Genomic DNA, 20886 nt, shown 5'->3' on the forward strand with positions numbered 1-20886 from the left:
CAGTAATATAAACTAATAGACCAAAAAACACGTGGGTCCCCCTCCCTATCTATATCAGACCCTTTAGGTCTGGTAGGAAAGTTAGGAGGGAGCCCCCACATTTAAAAAAAAAAAAAAACAGTGTGGGGTTCCCCGAAAAGTCATACCAGGCCTTTTAGATTTGGTAGGAATTTTGTATTTTAAGGAAAGGGGGGGGAATGAGTGCACCCCCTCCCTACACCATACCAGGCCACATGCCCTCGGCATTGGGAGGGCGCTTTTCCAGGGTACCCCCTGGAAAAGCACCTTGTCCCCATGCCGATGGGGACAAGGACCTCTTCCCCACAAGCCCTGACCCGTTGGTTATGGGGGTATGCAGGCAGGGGGCTTATTTGCAGTGGAGTGTCCCTTTAATTAATGGGTACCCAGATGTGCCCCCCCTTCCCTTGTGAATGAGTAAGGGGTACTTGTTAAGGGTTAAAAGTAAATAAACAGACCACACTTTAAGAAAAAAATCCTTTAGTATAAAAAAAACACCAAAAATAAAAAAAAACTTAATTCACCGCCGTAATCTAAGGGTCAATCACGATCAGGGCAGCCATCAGGGGGGTACGGCCGATACTCATGTAAGGGGCCCGGGCAGCCTGGGGGGCCTGCCCGGGTCCCTTACATGACTATGGGCCAACGGGGAAGGGCGAGGAGGCGGAGGACTGGCCCTAGCAGCGCAGGGCCCCAGCATTGCCGCTCCAGCAGCTTCAAGACAAGCTGGGGCCCCATCAGCGATGCTGCTCGTCTGATGTCGTACTGGCCGGAAGTGACGTCATGTTAGTGACGTGACGTCACTTCTGGCCGGTCCGGCGGCAGACGAGGCCATATGTGCAGGTCAGAGGAGCTAGGAAGGAAGGAAGGAAAGGAGGGAGGGATGCAGCCTTGATCAGCCCACCTGAGACCCCTTCAGAGCCCACCATAGACAGTCTCAGATGGACTGTGCAGCATCTATGGTGGGCTCTGCAGGGTCACTCTCAGGTGGGTCCTGTGTCCAGCGCGTCACTAAGCCCGTGTCCAGCGGCGGGGGGGGCGGCCTAAAGCCGTGTAAGGGGCCCCAAAATTTCTGACGGCTGCCCTGATCACGATGTCCAGCATTGTCCACGACGATGAAAAAAACCTGATGCCGCCAACTCACCTGCACACAACGAACTCCAGCCGAAAAAAATCACATTCTGACAGATGGCGATAAAATATAAGCAATTGGGCGGAGCTAGCAATTTGTGCAGCACCTGTCATACGATTCCCGCAGGTCCCGGACAAATCAAAACAAATGCATGGAGTGGTTCCTGACGTCATTCGACTATTCACTCACTGCTGTTCGGCCCCTATGAGAGTGAGGGTGAACGGCAGCGAGTGAACTGCCAGGGGTTCGGCTCAGCCGATCCATATGTTGGATCGGCTGAGTCGAACGTGTTCTTTACTGCGGCTCAGTCGAACATGTTCGAGCATGTTCTGCTGAACCGAAGGGAGCCGAAGCCAGCCGATGTACGGCTCATTTCAGCCATAACGGCCTGAAGCCTAACGGCGTTCGGCTATCTTCACTTCGGCTCGGTGGTTCACTCGGCTATCTTTTGGCAGCTTAGTGGATAACCCCCTAATTCTCATTTTGCACATAGTTGCCCAACTGAATGGCATTCAGGTCTGCTTGCAAGTTGGAGACATCTTGTATGGACTTTATCCCAATACCTAGCTTGGTGTCATCTACAAACTTAGAAATTGTACTTTTGATTGATGAATGACATCACACGGGCGCTAAAATGTGTAAATCTTTCCATTGCAGCCAGTGAAGCCCTTTTATAAGGTCACCTGTGTATTTTGGGACCCTGTCAGGAATGGCTGGTCAGATGAAGGCTGTAAGACGGGACAATCTGATGGCACACACACCAACTGCTCCTGTACCCACCTCTCCAGCTTTGCACTCATCATGGCACCTCATGGAATCCAGGTGATTACAGCAAATGGGAATTCTATTAGGACTTCTGATAACAGTTTGAGAAGGTCACTTTTGTCTTGGATAAACTCTTCAAAGTTGGACTCCATGTTATTTGTAATTCTCTGTAGAGCAGCACCGGGACTGGCAGAGGGAGGGTAGCACTTACAGCCAGTCACATGTCCTGCATGCACATGTGCTGACAAGGAACATGCCAACAAGAGGAGAAAGCAGAGAGATGACCTTGTTAGTTTTCTGATGTACCTTTACTATCCAATCACAGGCTGGGGGAAGGAAGGTACCTACCTGTGTTGCTTACCTGCAGCAGAGATACGTGAAGTCACCTGGCTTGCTGTGCCATCTGGCAGGGCTATGAAAATGTTAATACTGGATGGACAGAAATACAAATCCTTCCCTCCCATATGTGTAATTCAGAACAGTGTTTAGTTGTTTGCCTGGAGTCCAGTTTCAAGTCAACAAAAGAGCTTTACCTATAGCACAGAATGGATGACAAGTGCCATGCTCAATGACTTCACCATTATCAAATTTTCACTTAATTGGGCCAATTTACTAAAGGGGTTGAGCAGTGTCGGACCTAAGGAACAAAGGGCCCTGGTGCAAGATTTTTTTTTGCCCCCCCCCCCCCAAAAAAAAAACCCCACAAACACAGCGCTCTCCTCCCGCAGCGCTCAGCCTGCTTTCACTTTCTATCCTCCCCGCTGGGACACAGAGGAAAGAAAGCAGGGATGCGTTGCTGTTTCGGCAGAAACATTTTGTTATTGCTCTCACTGCGACGTTCGAGGCAATATGTAACATGTGCAGCACAATTGTCGTTTTTCGCACGTAGGCGCTCCGGCGCGTGTGTATCTGGGGGACGGGGGACTTAAACATTTTTTTCAATTTTTTTTTATGTTACTTTAATTTTTAAACACTTTTTTTTGTACACTAACCCTATTGGTATTACATAGGGGACTAACAAGCACCCTGTGTAATAGCAGATAGGGTGTGACAGGTCCTCTTTATGGAGGCATCAGGGGTCTTTTAGACCCCTAATGTCACCTAGAGACCCCAAACAAGCTGAGGAAGCCGAGATCTGCTTTCCCAGCTTCTTGTCCTGGCTCTGAGAGGCGGAGACTGTGTACAGTGACACCGGAAGTGATGTAATACACAGCACTTCCGCGTCCAGTGATCAGAGGAGAGATAAGCGGCTGGAAGCTGCTGAATCTCTCTCTGATCATTGCGAAGAGACCCGCCGACCCAGTGGCCGTTACTTCCTGTCCCACGGTGTCTGCATGCGGGTGCACGCGTCCATAGACTTACCTTGTGTCTCTCCTCATCTCCCGGCCGAAAATCCAAACAGGTGTAGCGAGGGGGGACCGCCTGCCCCGGGCACAGGGGCGAACTGACCATGCGGGCGTCACCGCAGCTCCCGGTCAGCCCTCTACAGTGCCTGTTTAGGTGGCCGCATCTGCCTGATCCACAGGGGCCTCCAGAGGACCCCCTTCAGAAGCGAGCGGCGGCCGATTAGAGAGCCGGGTCTGATGCGGGCGGGCTGACCCGTAGCTGCGGTGACGGCTCCCCCACCCTCCTCGCTACACCACCGGTCGGGAGTGTCGGATGAACCGGAACTCCCGGAGCAGAGACTGGGGCCCGCCGGCCGCTGGATACGGAGCTATCCGGCGGCCGGCAACTGTGCTGGCCCCCCAGGCTCAGGCCCCGGGGGGACGCCCATATCAGCGCTAGTTCCGCCACTGGGGTTGAGAATCTACTTTTATGATCCAATCATGTTTAAAGCATCCACACATTACTGGGCATACACAGGGCCAGATTAACATATGGGTTATTGGAGCACCGGCTCTAGGTCCACTACTGAAAATAGGCCCTGCTGGCCTGGATCGCCTCGGTACGACCAATGTCTATCCGGACCAGCCCGACACAATCAGGAGGCGCCGCCGGCTCTCTAATCAGGCATATTAGGTGGCCGCTCACTGAGGCCTTACAAGACCCCAGCGAGGAGTGAATGCCCATCTAATTAGAGAGCTGCCTCTTCTGCTTCCCATCCAACCCATGTTGCTCTTAATCCAGCCCTGGGTATGCAAAGTGAATAGGAAGTTACTTTTCACATGATTGGATAATTGAAATGAATATTCACCCAATTGAAAAAGTGAAGATTTTTGACTCCTGTAATAAATCAGCCTCTTTGTCTGTTTGCACAGGAGGATTCTGCTCTTACCCTTCTCTCATACGTCGGACTGAGCATATCTGTTGTCTGCCTGTGTCTGTCTCTCCTCACCTTCATGCTGTGCCAGGCTCTGAAGAACGCTCACTCCTCCGTCCTCACAGCTCTCTGCGGATGTCTCTTCCTGGGACAACTTTTGTTTCTGGTGGGCATTCACCAAACCTGGAATAAGGTAAGTGTTCAAAGCCTCACCCAAGGTCTCAATCAGCATGTAACAGGGTGTTGGGCTTGTAGTTCTCTCTCGTTCCAAAGTTTTTGTTTTTGAAATAACTTGAAACTGGCCAAAGTGACTGCCATCCATCGTTGTTTATTCCATATGTGATAAAAATCTGGCTTTGCTTTTGATTCCACAGAATATTTTAAATGTAGCGCTCACCCTTAAGGAGCCGCTGGATAGATCGGTTCCCCCATAGCCTGTCTTGGGTTTACAGTTCCATTTCTACCCCAAAAGCTCTTATGCACCCTCCAGTGGTGACCAACAAAACAGATTTCCACGCAGATGTTCTAATGCTTGAAGAACTTTATTGAACGACTTTGGGAGAGAGGGTTGGGGCGCAGGCCACCCAGGATGTTGTAGACTTCAACATTCAGCAACAGAGTATGCCCAGCGTTCACACATAGAGAGTCTTTAAGCCAATTTGGCGATTTGTGTCTTTAGCTCCTGGCTGTAAAATACTTGGTGATGTAGCTACCAGTCCATCAGGGGGAAAATCACCATACTTCAGTAGAGGACCAACTTCTCAGGTGCCCCATACATGCTAAAGTTCCTCCATGGTATCTCCATCTCCAGCTTCATTCTCTAGGCCTCAGTCCAAGCACATGGCCCTTTTCCTTAAGCAGCCAGCCTAGGAGGATCAGACAATCTACGCAGCCCTCCCCCAGGCCGCAGCCCAGGGAGACTCACTCAGACCTCCTGAATATTTATAGCCTCTCCCAGCATGAACCACTGGCAAACAAATCTCCTAGGGGGTGGCCGGTGGAGTTACAAACATTCCTCACTCGATTAGTGCAGCCTCCCACACTATTACCAAGGTACAATCCGCAGCAGGAAACAATCACCCGAGCTTAGGAGATACTGAAGAAAGCCAAACTATCAATCGAAATTACTACAGTCTGACAGCTAAAATTTAGGGCAGGGTGGCTACAGAAATAATTATATAAAAATGGCATTGACAAAAAATGATGGGACCTTTAACCTAATATTTTATTTTTTGAGGCAATCACTGCAAGCAAGCCAGTTCTTTAGCTTTCAGTGGGACTAATGCACCTGACAGCAGGTTGTTTGGCCCACTCTGGCCACTTGCTGTCTCAGGTTTGAAGGTTGCCTTCTCCACACTTCATGTTTGGCTCTGTCTATAGATGTTTGATAGGATTCAGATTAAGGTTTATAGACGACCACTTCAAATTAGTCCCAAGTTTCATTCTTAGCCACTCCTGGGTGTATTTAGCTGGGTGATATGAGTCATTATCATGTTGGAGGACCCATGACCTGCAGCTGAGACTGAGCTTTCTAACACTGGGCAGTATGTTGCGCTCCAGTATTCCTTGATAGTCTAGAGATTTAATTGTGCCCTGCACAGATTCGAGGTACCTAGTGCCAGATACAGCAAAGTAGCCCCCAAACATACTCAAGCCCTCTCCATATTTCACATTAGGTACATTGTCATTTTCTTTGAAAGCTTAATTTTTTCCTTTGAACACAGAACTGATGTGACTTGCCAGAAAGTTCCAGTTTTGTCTCATCTGACTAAAATTCTCTAATTGGCCATGCCAGTATATATAGAATATGATGACTATTTCCCATTCTTTATCTATCCTCAGCTCCTGTGTGCTTTCATTGCCGGTTGGCTCCAATTCTTGTTCCTCTGCGCTTTCGGCTGGATGTCTGTTGAGAGTGTCCTCCTCTTCATGACTGTCCGAAACCTGAGGGCTGTCAATTACATGGCCTCCCGAAAATCAAACTTCCCGATGTTGTGTCTTCTGGGGTTCGGTATCCCGGCTGTGATTGTGGGGATCTCAGCAGCTGTTCATCCACATGACTATGGGACAGAAAAAAAGTAAGTTCTGGTCTTACAATCTGTTTTGCTTGGGAGCAAATATATATTATTTGGTATCTGTTTTCATCTGTAGGCCTTGTATGTAGTATCTAGCACAAGAGCATAATTATCTAGTTAGGGGGTAAGTCTATCCCAAACTGGTTTCTCAGTTTTGAGCTTACGCCAATTCATTCAACTACCTGGCCTGGCACTTAAAATGCTAATAATTTCCCATAGAAGATCCCAGCCTCCTCATTCCACCACAGCCAGAATATATGAGAGGGGTTTCATAATTCAGCTTAGCTAACCTTGCAATGTAAACAAATAGCCAAACTACATAGTCAGGACATGGAAATGTATATTTCCTGGTTCAGCAATGCAGCTTCACCCAAAGATTTCCAAAAAGATTCACCCAAATATGAAAAAAAGTTGCTACTGTACTATCAAGATCCACAGTGAAAAGATTCTGTCTTCAAGATTTGTCCGGTGAATGCCCCATAATACACAGAGAAAATAGGGACGGGAAATGCTGGACCTATCCCTTTGAATATTCAATAAATATATCCATTTATCTGTTATTATGACTAATGACTGATCCTTTTTAAGTTTAGCAAACTGTTGCGTGTTTATATATGAAGTAATTAATATGAGTACTATAACGTAGCTTGTTATGTTTGCCATTTAAGCTCATTAGAGTGCTGCTGGCACGGCTACATTTATAGAGTAAGTTCTGCTTTGTGTTGTGTTTTGTCCTTTTGTGTTATCATAGTACTGAGTATGTGTTTTGTCCTTTCATGCAGTTGCTGGCTCAGACATGATATTGTTTGGAGCTTCCTTGTTCCAGTCTGTGCATTTATCACAGTAAGTACCGCAGATACTTCATACATTGTCATAGTGATTAAAGACACAAAGGGGTTGATTTATACGATTGTTCACATTGCAAGGGAGTATCCACGTTGCAGGGGAGTTTTCTCTTAGCTTAATGAATGTGGTGAAAATTCACTCTTCAAAATAAAAAAAACCATCGTATTTAAGGCAATAAAAAAACTGTATACTTGATTGGATGATGGAAGTCATTCACCTCATTGACTAAGCTTAGCGGAAAATTACTTGCAAGCCAAATAGCTTTTCACTCCTCAACGTTGGAGGGCATACATCTGATCTTTGATTGTCCTTGACATGCTATTCTTTCCACTCCTGTGCTGCTGTCTTACTCTCAACTATCCATATTGGAAACATTACAAGACTCAACTGTGTCACTATTGCAACCATTGCTTTTGAACGACCACTAACAAGGTATGTAGTAGGTGAGGTCAGAAGGAACCCTACACCAATCAGGCAGAGCATTATGACCTCCCGTCTAATATTGAGTAGGTCCCCCTTTTGCCACCAAAACAGCTCTGACCCGTCCAGGCATGGGCTCCACTAGACCTCTGAAGCTATGCTGTGGTATCTGGCACCAAGCAGTCAGCAGCAGATCCTTGAAGTCCTGTAAATTGTGAGGTGAGGCCTCCATTGATTGGACTTTTTTTTTCCAGCACATCCAATGCTCGATTGGATTGAGATCTTGAGATCTCCTCAAACCATTTTGTAACTATTATTCTAGAGTGGCAGGGCTCATTATCCTGCTGAAAGAGGCCACTGACATCAGGGAATACCGTTTCTATGAAGGGGTGTAATTGGTCAGTAACAATGTTTAGGTCGGTGGTACGTGTCAAAGTAACATCCACATGAATGGCGGTACCTAAGGATTCCCAGTAGAACATTGCTCAAAGCATCACACTGCCTCTGCCAACTTGTCTTCTTCCCATAGTGCTTACTGGTGCCATCTCTTCCCCAGGTAAGTGGCGTATGAACCGGGCCATCCACATGATGCAACAGAAAATGTGATTCATCAGACCAGGTCACCTTCTTCCATTGTTCCTTGGTCCAGGTCATGATGCTCACTTGCCCATTGTAGGTGCTTTTGGCAATGGACAGGAGTCAAAATGGGCACCCTGACCGGTCTGTGGCTACACAGTTCAACACGCAACACACTGTGATGCTCTGTGTTCAGACACCTTTCTTTAGGAACCAGTATGAACTACAGTAGCTCTTCTATTGGATTGGAGTACATGGGCCAGCCTTCGCTCTCCACGTACATCAATGAGCCTTGGCCACCCATGACCCTGTTGCAGCATCACAGGTCTTCTTTCCTTGGACCACTTTTAGTAGGTCCTTATCACTGCAGACTGGGAACAACCCACAAGAACTGCAGTATTGGAGTTGCTCTGACTCAGTTGTCTAGACGTCACACTATGACCCTTGTCAAACTTGCTGAAATCTTACTTTTACTGTCATTATTATTATATTATTATACAGGATTTATATGGCGCCTACAGTTTGTGCAGCGCTTTATAATAAAAGTAAGACATTACAATCACAATACAACTCAAGACAAGATGGTAAGGAGGGCCCTGCCCCTGAGGGCTTACAGTCATCAGCTTGACATTGGTAATTTTCAGGTTAGAGCTGAGAGCAATGCCACAAAAAACCCTCCATTGAAGTCTACTTGAAGGTTGAATCATGCAGATGAGACTGAATGTCAAACCTATGTAGGGTGCCAGGATCCAGCAAGGAGAACAACCACCACCAGTCTTTATGTCAATAATATTGATTGCAGAAAATGTATGCATTGTCACACTGTACAATATACTGTAGCTGAACTTCCACATGAATTGCAAGCCTCAGTAAAGAATATTGAATTCGGTGCTTTTAGTTTCTTCCACAATTTTACTTTATTATTATTTTATTTTATCCTTTAATAGATGAACACGATTCTGTTGGTGCTCACTTTTTGGCTACTGAGGAAGAGGATGGCAACTCTCAATGCCAATGTGTCCACCCTAAAAAATACTCGGTAAGCATTAAAGACATTTTTTGAATACTTTGTTCTGCATTTCGGGGGCTCAGACCATCCGAAACAAAGAGTTCAGTTTGTGGTTGGACACAAGTCATTTTTCACTGCTCACTACTTATATCCAGCACGGGGTTCCTCTGAGTTCGTGGCTACACCCCTTGTCTAATGCACTTCCATTAAAGCCAATAAAGTGTTTTTGTACATGTTTTTATTATCGTCAGGACTGATAACTTTTTTTCCGTGTTATCCTTAGCGCATTTACTGAAATCAGCCTGGTTGTTGCAGAGCTTACAGAGCTCAAGTTCCAATTTTCATATAAAACTAGTTGACTAAGAGCAGTGTCTCCTCTCACACCTCCATCCTCCGGCCTGTACAGGGCAATGGGCAGAGATCAATTAGAGAGAAAAATCTAGAGAAAATCTGTAGTTCTGTGAATGTTGTGTCATGAAATGGAAAGAATATGGAAGCCACATATGGAAGGCTGTCCATCAAAACAGAAGGAGTACAGAGGGCATTAGTTAGAAAACCAACCAATGGCCAATGTTAACATCAAAGGAGCTGAAAAGATCCACAGCTAAGATGGGGGAGTGGGCAACAACGTGGCAGATGAGGTTTATTGTAGATAAATGTAAATGTTGTGCACTTTGGGGTTAAAAATAAAAAAGCTAATTACACACTAATGGGAGCTCTGCTGGGGAAGTCCGAAAGGGAAATAGATTTGGGGGTCATTGTAGACCACAGGCTGAATAATAGCTCACAGTGTCAGGCTGCTGTAAATAAAGCAAGTAGAGTCCTTCCCTGTATTAAGAGGGGAATGTTTTGCAGAGACAAGTCCATAATTGTGCCACTCTATAGATCACTGGTTCGGCCTCATCTGGAGTATGCGGTCCAGTTTTGGGCACCGGTGAACAGAAAGGATGTCCTTGAACTGGAAAGAGTCCAGAGGAGGGCAACCAAACTCATTAAGGGGATGGAGGACCTGAGCTATGAGAACAGGCTACTGAATTTAAACATGTTCTCATTGGAAGCAAGGAGATTAAGCGGGGACATGATTTTCATGTACATAATGTTTAATGGTGACAGCAACATTAGCAGCAAACTCTTTACAATTAACTCCATAACAAGGAGAAAGAATTTCTGCACTTGGAGCGAAGGGGTTTCTTCTCAGTTAGATCAGTCAGGGTCTGGAACTCGCTGCTACATGCTGTGATTTCGGCTGAGAGTGTGGAATCATTCAAGAGGCGATTGGACGATTTCCTCAGGGACCGTAATATACAGGGGTACAAGTACTCTTAGGATTGAGAACACACAGGGACCTATACATACTACACACCAATAGGACCATACACACAACAGGATGGACTTACTATGTAACTATGGCAGGAATTATCCATGGCACAACTATAACTCTGTGCTTTATTTGTATTTTATTTGTATTTTTTTTAAAGATTGAAAAAAAACAATTTGAATCTTGTTTTTAGGAATGAGCCAAAATGATGAGGGTGACACAGTAAACATGCAATAAAGTTTTCTGGTCTGCTGAGAAACAAAAACTGAAAAATGTTGTGTGGTAAAGACTAGTACTGCCCATCATCCCGTGAACACCATCCCACTGTGAAGTAAGGTGGTGGTAGCATTATGTTGTGCATGGGATTCGCTAGATTCAGGTGCCTGTGGCACTTACCCCAGATCTTCCCACCCACTGTTTGCATTGCACAATGACCTTTCTCAGTGTTTTCAGGGCCATCTCTGGTCTTTCGCAATCCTAGCAATGCCTCTCATGTTGTGCAAACCATATTCATTGGCAGGGACTATGAAACTAGCCAGAACTGAGGGCAAGATGAAGGGAGCCTATTATGGCAGGTATAGGGGAAACCCTGTTTCATTCTGAAAGAGAACTGAGACTGGGGCAGAGGTTCATCTGTCAACTGAACAATGACCTTAAGCACACAACCAACCCTACAGTGGAGAGATTTGAAACCAAGAACCTGAATGTCATAGAATGGCCAAAGCCCTAACATCGACCCATCGGAGACTTGAAAATTGCCGCTCGCCAACATATGAAGAAGAATGGATCATATTGTAAGGCCCAGATTTGTAAGAGTGGTTGAGATTTTTCTGCCCCCCAAAAAAAACACACTTGTATTTGTAGCCAAAAGTGGTTCTACTGGTCAAGGTTTTGACTCAGGGGCTGAATATTCATACAACCAACCAATGTATTTTCATGTCACAGTTATAAGAAAAACCTAAAAAGCCATCTTCCTGGTTGCGTCAAACAAGCCAGCTCTGGACTGTAATGAACTATAATCAGTCACATTCATGTCTCACCTAACTATTGCTCCTCTCTTCAGGTTGCTGACATTCAAAGCTGTGGCACAGCTCTTCATCCTTGGCTGTACCTGGGGTATTGGCTACTTCCAGTTTGGACCTCAATCCCTGGTCATTTCTTACCTCTTCACCATCTGCAACAGCCTCCAGGGACTGTACATCTTTCTTGTACACTGTCTGCTCAATCAACAGGTATTTGTTTCCTTTTTCCTGTTATTTTATTTATAGCAACAAAAGTGTGGAAGAAATTCTTTTTAGAACTGTAATAACATGCTGCCTCCAATGAAGGGTGAGACACTCGCAGGTTTGAGGGTTCTTGGAAGAAGGTGTAATGATCAGCTGGAGTCTGCTGGTCAGGGATGAGGGAGCTTGACATTCCTAGCATGGGAGTGGATTGTGTATGGAATCACCGAAGTAGATAAAGGCAACAAGGAGGTGAAAGCTAAAGGATAAGAACCAGTGGTCGTAATCATTCGTGGTGGAGGTTAAAGGACAAATGTACCATTAAAGGAGAATTATGAGGCGAGTGATTTTCACTCAGCCTCATAATCTGAGCCGACCTGTGACAATGAAACTGTCACAGGTCGGCCCAGTAGATCAGGAAATGAGAGAAAACATACAGTCTCTCTATCTATCCCTGCAGAGAGCCGTGACTGTCACTCATGGCTCCCTGCAAGGATTCCCTCCCCTGTCTGATCCTCCAGCGCTGACTGACGAAACAGACGGGGGAGGGGGCGGCCACACAGCTGGCTCTGCCTTTGGATAGGCAGAGCCAGCTGTCAATCCCGCAGCTGGGTGGATCCAGACAGTGTTGTCGGGATCCGTCCCAGCTGCGGCATCTCAGTATACCGCTCGCTGTATACTAAGCTTTGGGTCACGGGAGATCGCTAGTTTGTGTTCTCCCGTGACCCTTAGGAGAACTATGGGGAAAAGCCCTGACCCCATAATTCTCCTTGAAGCAAAAACAACCCTAATTCCCTCCCTAGCCCCTTAAACTATCCTAAACGTAGTTACCCCCATTCAAGCTTATTTGCCTTATCCAATGGCAGCTGCCTCCCACGTTGGCTGGCAATGTCTAGTGTGGAGTTTCTTGTGCCAACACAGTAAGCCACCTTTCAGGGAAGTCTAAAGTTCTTTTTGTCCGCAGGACTTATTGCAAAGCCAACCCCTGACTGTACAGTAGTGCAGGATTAAGAATGTAGAATGGGATCAAGGACTACATGGAAGACATATTAACAGATTTTGTAATAGACACAACAGTCAGAAACTGTTGGAAGAATGATGAGTTGTTGGGAATGGGAGGATGAGCAAGACAGACTCAGCATTAGCATAGAACATAAATTCAGTGAATATTATGCCCATTGCACAGTTTGATGGCCCGTAACCTGTGCCAGTTGGTGTGGGGACCTCGAGTGATCCACATATTATTGAATCAATCAGTGTAATAGATTTCCTCATGTTACCGCCAAAAATGAAACAAGTTGCTATATTTTTCAGGTCAGAGAAGAGTACCGCAAATTGTTCTGTAGACCTTGTACACAGAAGAAGCAGAAACAGGATACGTCCACCATCAGCACCTTTCAAACTGCCTCTAAGCAGGTAAGTTAACAAAAGTCATAAAAGATCATCATGTATACAAGAGATGCACTTGGAATTTCTTCCAATTTTAATACATCTGGTTTAGTGGGTTCCATCTATTACCATGTCTGAAAGGATGAGCAGGGTCTAGCAGCAATAAAAAATAATGTTTATTATAGGTCAGGTTTTTTTTTTTAACCTTTTTAAAGTTCTGAATCCCATAATGTAGTACAGCAACTCCAAAATGAAATAAATAGTGGTCTGTAGGACTGTATAAAGAGCAGGTAAATGGTGTCCTTTGTGGTGTCTTTGATTTCAGGACTACTCATCCCAGCAACACCAAAGTTAACTGATCACATGGACGTACAGGGCTGTTCTCTGGTGATGTAGTTTGGGCTGTAGCATAAAGTCACTCGCACTCCGTTTGTAGAGAGCAGACAATCTCCTTTATTGACTGAACATGATGTCACATAACAAAGCGACGTTTCGGGACCGGGCAGTCCCTTCTTCAGGCAAACAAAAGTTACTTGTGTTTGCCTGAAGAAGGGACTGCCCGGTTCCGAAACATCACTTTGTTATGGGACATCATGTTCAGTCAATAAAGGAGATTGACTGCTTCTACAAAAGGAGTGCGAGTGACTTTAAGGTATTTGCATTCGATGTGCGGAGGCATCCGGGGTCACTTTCGGCACCCCCCCAGTTTTTCATTTGGGCTCTTTCCAGTCAAAAGTGCGAGGAGATCTACTACATTCTGGGCTGTAGCATAGACATCAAGAATACTGGGCATATATCTGCCCAGCCTCAATTAATGCCAATTAATAGACAGCATGTAATGGGTGGGGCAGCACTTGGGTCCACCCATGAGCAACTGAGTTGTTTACACAGGTTGCCAAAAAGGAGGATTGTGGGCCAAACTGAAGATGGCTTAAAGGCAGCAAGAAGCAATTCGATCTACTAGTTGACAGAAAACAACAGGGAATTTCTAGTACTATGTGTTGGATGTACGTAAAAAAACAAATATAGCAGTTTTTTTCAAGTGAACCTCATCTTTCCTTATCACATAGAAGATGCACTTACATTTCATAAAGTTTTTACCTCCATCACCTTGCTTACGTTAAATGTTTGTGTCTTCTGCAGCAGCTGACCTCCTCCACTGACTGTCATTCTAACTGCGCCCAGGCTCTTTTGATGGACTTTAATAAGGACGTGACCAGTGCAGACAATTCTCCAGCTGAGAAGAACAAGCAGAGCAGACTGTGACCGTTTCAAAGCAGATAAACTCACTGCGGTTTATGTATACAACAGAAAATCAACTAAAAAATATCAGTATGATTAGTGGCGTGATGAAATGCAGGTTCCATCTCAACATACCGCCACCAATACGTGACGATACCACTCTGAGCTTCACCCTGTAAAGGAATTTTCCAGCTCATGGGACAACAATCTAAGACCAGCAGACTGAGAGCGATTATCAGTGGGGCTGGTTAACTCCGCAGTTAATCTTTAATACACCCAATAGTTGCCACCACGTGTTTTAATGGAAACACGCAGAGTTTCCAGCAAATGCTGTGACAACTCTAAACTTAAGCCATTGCCTGTGATACTCACTGCTCCTTCAGAAAGGAATATAACAGGTCTCACTATACAGTAGCACTCTTCACAGAGACAAGGATTCTTTAAGTTCTTATTTATAATGTAGAGATAAGCTTAACGATTTTACAAGATCGTTTTTAATAAAAGAAACGGTGCCGGAAAAATATACAGAAAAAGATGTTACAAAAGACAGACAAATAAAACAGAAACAAAACAAAAAAGGAATAAGAATGAAGATACTTAATAAAGTCCTTTTAGGAGTTCAGAGTACAGACAAGGAAACAGAAGATGAATCTGATATTGGCTCTCTAAAAACAAGTCCTGTGTCAAATGTTAATTTCTCGATTGTAAAGGAGAGCTCCAGCTGCCTTGTGCAGCAGCTTTTTGTGGAATTATATTTTACCTTGCCCTACAATAACATCAGTTTCCTAATGGCAGCTATATTTTTATTCTTCCACATGCTATTATTTGAATACCCATAGATTATCATTGGTTATGAAATTTGCTTTTTATACACACCAGACTTGACATACCCAGGGCCGGATTTCCCACAAGGCCAACCAAGGCCCGGCCTTGTGGCAGCAGGGAGTAGAGGGGCAGCAGAGGTGTGGAATTCCTATCTCCCAATGCCCGGGACATGCAGTTCTGGGCGCTGGGCCGGTAGTTGTTTTCTACATTTAACCCTGGTTTGGGCAAGCCGAGCTAAATGTACAATGGGGAATCCGCCGCTTGTTTTGTACAAGTAATGTCGGCAATGTCGTTGAGATCACGTGTATGCAGCCTGCAGGTCTACCATTCTCCATTGGGGGGGGGGGATGGTTGGCAGGTAGGGGGTGCGCATTGAGGAAGCTGGCCTTGGGGCAGCAGAGAGAGTAAATCCCTGGACATACCTGTGGTGTATGGCTCCCTCCAGAAGGTGTAATGTGTGTCTTCGGCGCTCTGTACCTCATAAGCCAGGGGTGCTTAGTTTGTATGTGACCAGTGTTTTCTGATATGTATATACAGTATATTAAAGTAGCGAATTCTGGGTGAAGTTTGGAAACTTTTGTTGGCAGGGGTTATTTACAGGTCATCAGTCCATCTATCAGTGCAGATTATCTAGGTGTATTGACTGGGATCTGTTAACTGTTCTGGTTCTTGTTCTAGTGGTTACGAGGTTGCAAAAAAAACCCTACACAGCCATAATAGAGGCCTTGTAAGCAGATTATCTGGTGGTGGTGGCCATTTGCTGTGGAATTTGGAAAACTTTCAAAGACTTTCTAGGACAAAGCACATATATTTAATGGCTAATAGACGCGTGCATTCTGTATTTTCGGAAGTTCGGATGCTTCCGAATCTCCGAATGAATCAGATGCATCAGAATTTTGTCCAAATGTCATTAATAATGCTAAATTTGAAATTGAAAGAAAAAAAACGGTGTGCGCCTCCCCTCCCCCCCCCCCATTCATACCAGATCAGTTAGGTCTGTTAGGAATTTTACAGGGGACCTCAACGCTCAAAAAAATTTCGAAAATGCATAGAGTGCCCCCGAAAATCCCTTACCAGACCCTTGATCTGAACCGCAGCCTGGCAGAACAGTAAAGGCCACATGCCAGGCCACATGCCCTCAACATGGGGAAGGTGCTTCAGCAGGAAGAATCCCCTGTCAAAGCAGCTCGTCTACGTGTTAATGAGGACAAGGGCCTCTTTTTTTTCGGTTATAGGACCGGTCAAAAATTGTGTTTTTATTTTGAGATAAAGGACTTTTTTATGGTGTGGTGTGTTTATTTACTAATTGACTATGTATTTGATGAATGAGTAGGGATAACACCTACCCCTTGCTCATTCACGAGTGGGGGCGGGATCTGGTTGCCCCGTTATGAAAGGGGACACCCAGATTCCTATAAGTCCCCCTGCCCGCAGACCCCCACAACCACCGTTCTTGGGTTGTGGGGAAGAGACCCTTGTCCTCATCAACATGGGGACAAGGCGCTTTCCCAGGGGGACCCCCCTGATGAAGCATCCTTCCCCCACGTTGAGGGCATGTGGCCTGGTATGCTCTGCCAGGATGCTGCTCAGATCAAGGGTCTGGTGGAACGGACGGGGGAGGGGTCAGGTACAGCTGGAAATCGCCTTATGTAATGTGTTCTTAAAACATGTCCACTTCTGTTCAGTGCTCAGTTCCTGAAATAAGTGTTCCCATTTGATTGCACACATGAGCTGGCGCAGCTTATCGAAGTTAGCCTTCCTGAAGTTTAGGGTTTTTGTCCGACCATCCGACTTCCCTTTTCTATACCCAATATTACATATTGATCACTGTTCCCCAGCGTCTCCCCAATTGCAATATCCTCAATTAACTCCCCATTATTAGAAATGATTAAATCCAGGATTGCATTTTTCCTAGTTGGGACCTCCACCATCTGATCCATGAAGTTGTCTCGCAACATGTTCAGAAAACGGGCCGCCTTTGTCGAATGGGATGTTCCATTAACCCAGTTTATGTCTGGATAATTGAAGTCACCCATAATTATGACATTACCCTTCTTCCCAGATGTTTCTATCTGGGAGTGTAGCTGTGTCTCCTCCTCCCCCCTATATCTGGAGGTTTATAACACACACCCATATCAAGTTCTAGCCACAAGGATTCCACGTCTACCCCACCATTTAACGGTATATCGTCCAGTATGTGCACCTTTAGGTTATTTTTAACATAAATGCAAACTCCCCCCCCCCCCCCCTCTCAACCTGTCCCTCCTGAACACGTTGTACCCTTCTATGTTAGTGGCCCAATCATGTGTAATATCTAGCCAAGTTTCCGTTATTCCCGCTATATCGAAGTTTTCTTCGAGTAACATAACTTCGAGCTCTTCTAGTTTATTTGCTAGACTTCTAGCATTGGTGTACATGCATTTAAGTTTTGTCCTACTATCGGAAAAATGCAAAATATTATACCGCTCTTCGCTACGTTTTTTTATTTTGAATTGCTATATGCGGGTCATTTCTAATGTTATTAACTTCGGCCATACAATGTGCTATGTTAACTAAGTTATCTATGTTGATTTTGTTGTTGTTCTTGTTGACTGGAGCGAGCCCCCCATTAACCCCTGTATTACTCCCTTCCTTATTGTTTTTCCCTGTGTTTACTTGTTCACTATTTAAATGATATATGTTTATTACCTCCCCCCTTGTTATCTAGTGTGGCATTGTGAGGCAATACCACGGTGTTAGGTGGCCTCAAAGTCACCCAGGGTTCTCAGCCAGAGGGGCTGAGTGGCTCCAGGAAGACATTACTGGTACCAGGAGAGAACAGCCTTTTCAGTTCTTTCTGGGTTTTCTGGATCAAGGTTGGGATCCTGGAGCCAGGAGATTTCTTAGAGCTCTGGGGGGGAAGAGATCTCCATTCCTGGGTCCATGCTTTGGTGGTGACCAGCACCTGATTGTGCACCTGTGTACATCCCTCATGAAGAGGGTGCTGGGATGTGTTCAGGGCCCCACCTGTGAGTCAGGAGAGCTCTACCCTGGAGTCAGTGGAGGCCAGTGCAGCAGGGAGCTGCGGGGTTTGCGAACCATATTGAGAGGATTGGCATGTTATTGCTGTTGTCTGGAGGAACCAGACAGTGGCCCTAAAGATTGAGGCCGGAGCAGCAGTGCTGCAAGAGAGACAGATGTCGGTGAGCCCTTATCTGTTATATGCTACAGCGAGCTATTTATGTTGGATTTCATGTTATCTACCGTTTTGAAAGCAAATAAACTGCATCTGACTTGCACCTCCGGTCTTCAGTGGAGTGTCCTTGTTACACTAGTTTAAATGCTCCTCCAGTCTTTTGACTGGTGTAGCCCGTCTCGGCTGAAGAGCCGGTAACCGACTGAGCAGTCAGCCCAGTTCTCCAGGAACCCAAAGCCCTCCTTCCGACACCAGCCTCGGAGCCACTTGTTAAGCTCCCTCAACTCTCGCTGTCTCTCTGGAGTGGCTCTTGGCACTGGCAGTATCTCAGAGAATACTACTGTGGAGGTCCTTTCCTTCAGTCTAGCACCTAAGTCTCGGAACCCCTTTTTTAGGGCACTCCAATTGCCACCTATTTTGTCATTGGTGCTGCTATGCACCAAGACAGCTGGGTCGTGCCCTACCCCATCCAGTAACCTGTCAATTCGTTCCGCAACATGCCGAACAAAAGCTCCAGGTAAGCAGCGCACTGTTCGGCGCTCGCGATCCCGATGACAGATTACCCGGTCTGTCCGCTTGATGATGGAGTCTCCAACCACCAAATTCTGCCTCTCCTGTCCGACCATCCTGCTCCTCTCCATGCTAGAGCAGTCACTCCCCCTGCGGATAGAAGAGGCATCCTGCTCCAGCAGTGTCGCACCCAGAACTAATATCCCCTGACAGAAGATTCTGAGAAGGCAGGTAATCTGTATCCCGACAGTAAATCCAGGCCAGAGGTGCTTAGAAGTAACCCAGGTCCAAGGCAACATTCAGGACAGGCAGTGTTCAAAGAGATATATCCAAGCAAGGGTCAGAGCAGGCAGTGTTCAAACAGAGTAATTTGTGAAACAATCAAGGGTCAGGGCAGGCAACGATCAGAGAGATAATCCATATCCAAAGCAAGGGTCACAGTAGAGACAAGGCAAGGCAAAGCAACAGGACCTGAGTCAGGAGTTAGGCAGACAAACACTATCACAAGCATAAATAGAGCACCACAGTCAATCAGGCATGAAGAGGCAGGTCATGCCGACCACCATCTAGAACAAAACTGCTGGGTGTGGAGGTGCACTACTACCAGCCAATGAGAGAGGGTTGTGTCATTAAACAGTGTTATCTGACCACATCAGTTATAGTGTTCTCTTGTTGAAAAGTATTTGTGTACCTCCCCGTCGCTTCCCATCTTATTTTCCTATCTGATCTAGTCTAGTGGCTTTCCTCCCTTCTTCCCCTTATATGTCTTCGCATTGTGATGTTACATTTGCAGTCACTTCAGCTACACTCCTAGGGAACCGCACAGTACTGTGTAGAGATATTAGGACAGTCCGTGTTATCTTATCCCTAACAGAAGAAGAAGATTGGGGTTAGATTGTTATTACATTGAGCTGTATAGGACCAGGGTACATAGAGAGACTAAAAGAGAATAACCCCGGGGACCACAGGGACACAAGAGAGATACCGAATTGCGTGGACTGTGTAGGCACAGGGACTTATACACCAGCCATATAGAAACACAAAGGGAACATAGAAGAACCAGAGTGGAATTAAGGGGCTTATGTTATCTACAGAACTATCTCCAAAGACGGAATACACTGAAGGAATTAGTATTTTAGACCTGGACACAGTAACAAGCGATGGAATCCTGGATGAAAATTGGAATTTCCATAATGATGGTCTCTGTTGGCATCTCTGGGATCTGTATCATTGTGGTCAGGTCATGGTTCACACGTCTCTGAAGAGTCTCGATGGCCATGTTGTGTCTTGTTTTTGCCGAGTTCCTGGAGACTTTTTTTTTTTACCAGCAGTCAGCTCTTGGGTTGAGTTTGTTGAGCCGGCCACATCTGAACAAATTAGCAACTCCAAGTAAGGGTCAGGGCAGGCAGTGCTCAGAGAGAGAATCCGTATCCAAAGCAAGGGTCACAGTAGAAACACGGCAAGGCAAATCAACAGGACCTGAGTCAGGAGTTAGGCAGTAAAAGACTATCACAAGCTCAAATAGAGCACCACAGCCAATGAGACATGAAGAGGCAGGTCACGCCGACCACTGCCGAGCAACAAAAAGGCTCCTTGTGAAGGTGCACCACTACCAGCCAATGAGAGAGGGTTGTGTCAGGCAGAGCGGTCAATGCAGCAGCAGCAGGAGAGACAGGCTGAGCGGCATCTGCAGCAGAGCAGAGAGCTATCCTGGTTCTTCCAGCAGCAGCGTGCAATCATAGCAGTGCAGGAAGGCCCCCTGATTCCACCTCTTTGGGGCTACATGCCCCATGAGTCCAAGCGCCACTATGCATGCGTACACCATCTGGTTCTTTGCTGCAGTCTGTGCGTACAAGCACATCCAGCATCTCTCTCTGAGAAGCATGCACATTAGGGTGGATCTATAGGACCCCACAAGGCAACAGAGCCACCCCATAGGAGGAACCGGGCAGCAGGCATATATTGACCGGATCAAGAAAGAAGAAGGGCAAGATTTTACAGAAAAAGAAGCAGCAGACAAGCTAAGTGGCCAGATAAGCCACTATAGTTGATCTTAAAATGTTAGGTTTTAAAATGACACTTTATTAGGTCTCCTTGGATAAA

At 45.9% G+C, this 20886-nt stretch overlaps 1 protein-coding gene across 1 annotated transcript in view; it reads left to right on the forward strand.

The window, feature by feature from the left end:
* The window catches only part of LOC108802726 (adhesion G protein-coupled receptor E3-like), an 18673-nt gene extending 4376 nt beyond the window's left edge, over positions 1-14297 (forward strand). Inside the window, exons 3-10 of the mRNA XM_018574581.1 lie at positions 1808-1972; positions 4174-4368; positions 6018-6253; positions 7033-7093; positions 9040-9131; positions 11483-11651; positions 12957-13058; positions 14175-14297. Coding sequence (XP_018430083.1) covers positions 1808-1972; positions 4174-4368; positions 6018-6253; positions 7033-7093; positions 9040-9131; positions 11483-11651; positions 12957-13058; positions 14175-14297 — 1143 coding nt within the window. The remainder of the gene's footprint in view (positions 1-1807; positions 1973-4173; positions 4369-6017; positions 6254-7032; positions 7094-9039; positions 9132-11482; positions 11652-12956; positions 13059-14174) is intronic.
* The last annotated feature ends 6589 nt before the right edge of the window (positions 14298-20886 follow it).

This window comes from Nanorana parkeri, unplaced genomic scaffold (genome assembly GCF_000935625.1).
Source record: "Nanorana parkeri isolate BGI_ZX_2015 unplaced genomic scaffold, ASM93562v1 scaffold3066, whole genome shotgun sequence".
NCBI classification, from domain to species: domain Eukaryota; kingdom Metazoa; phylum Chordata; class Amphibia; order Anura; family Dicroglossidae; genus Nanorana; species Nanorana parkeri.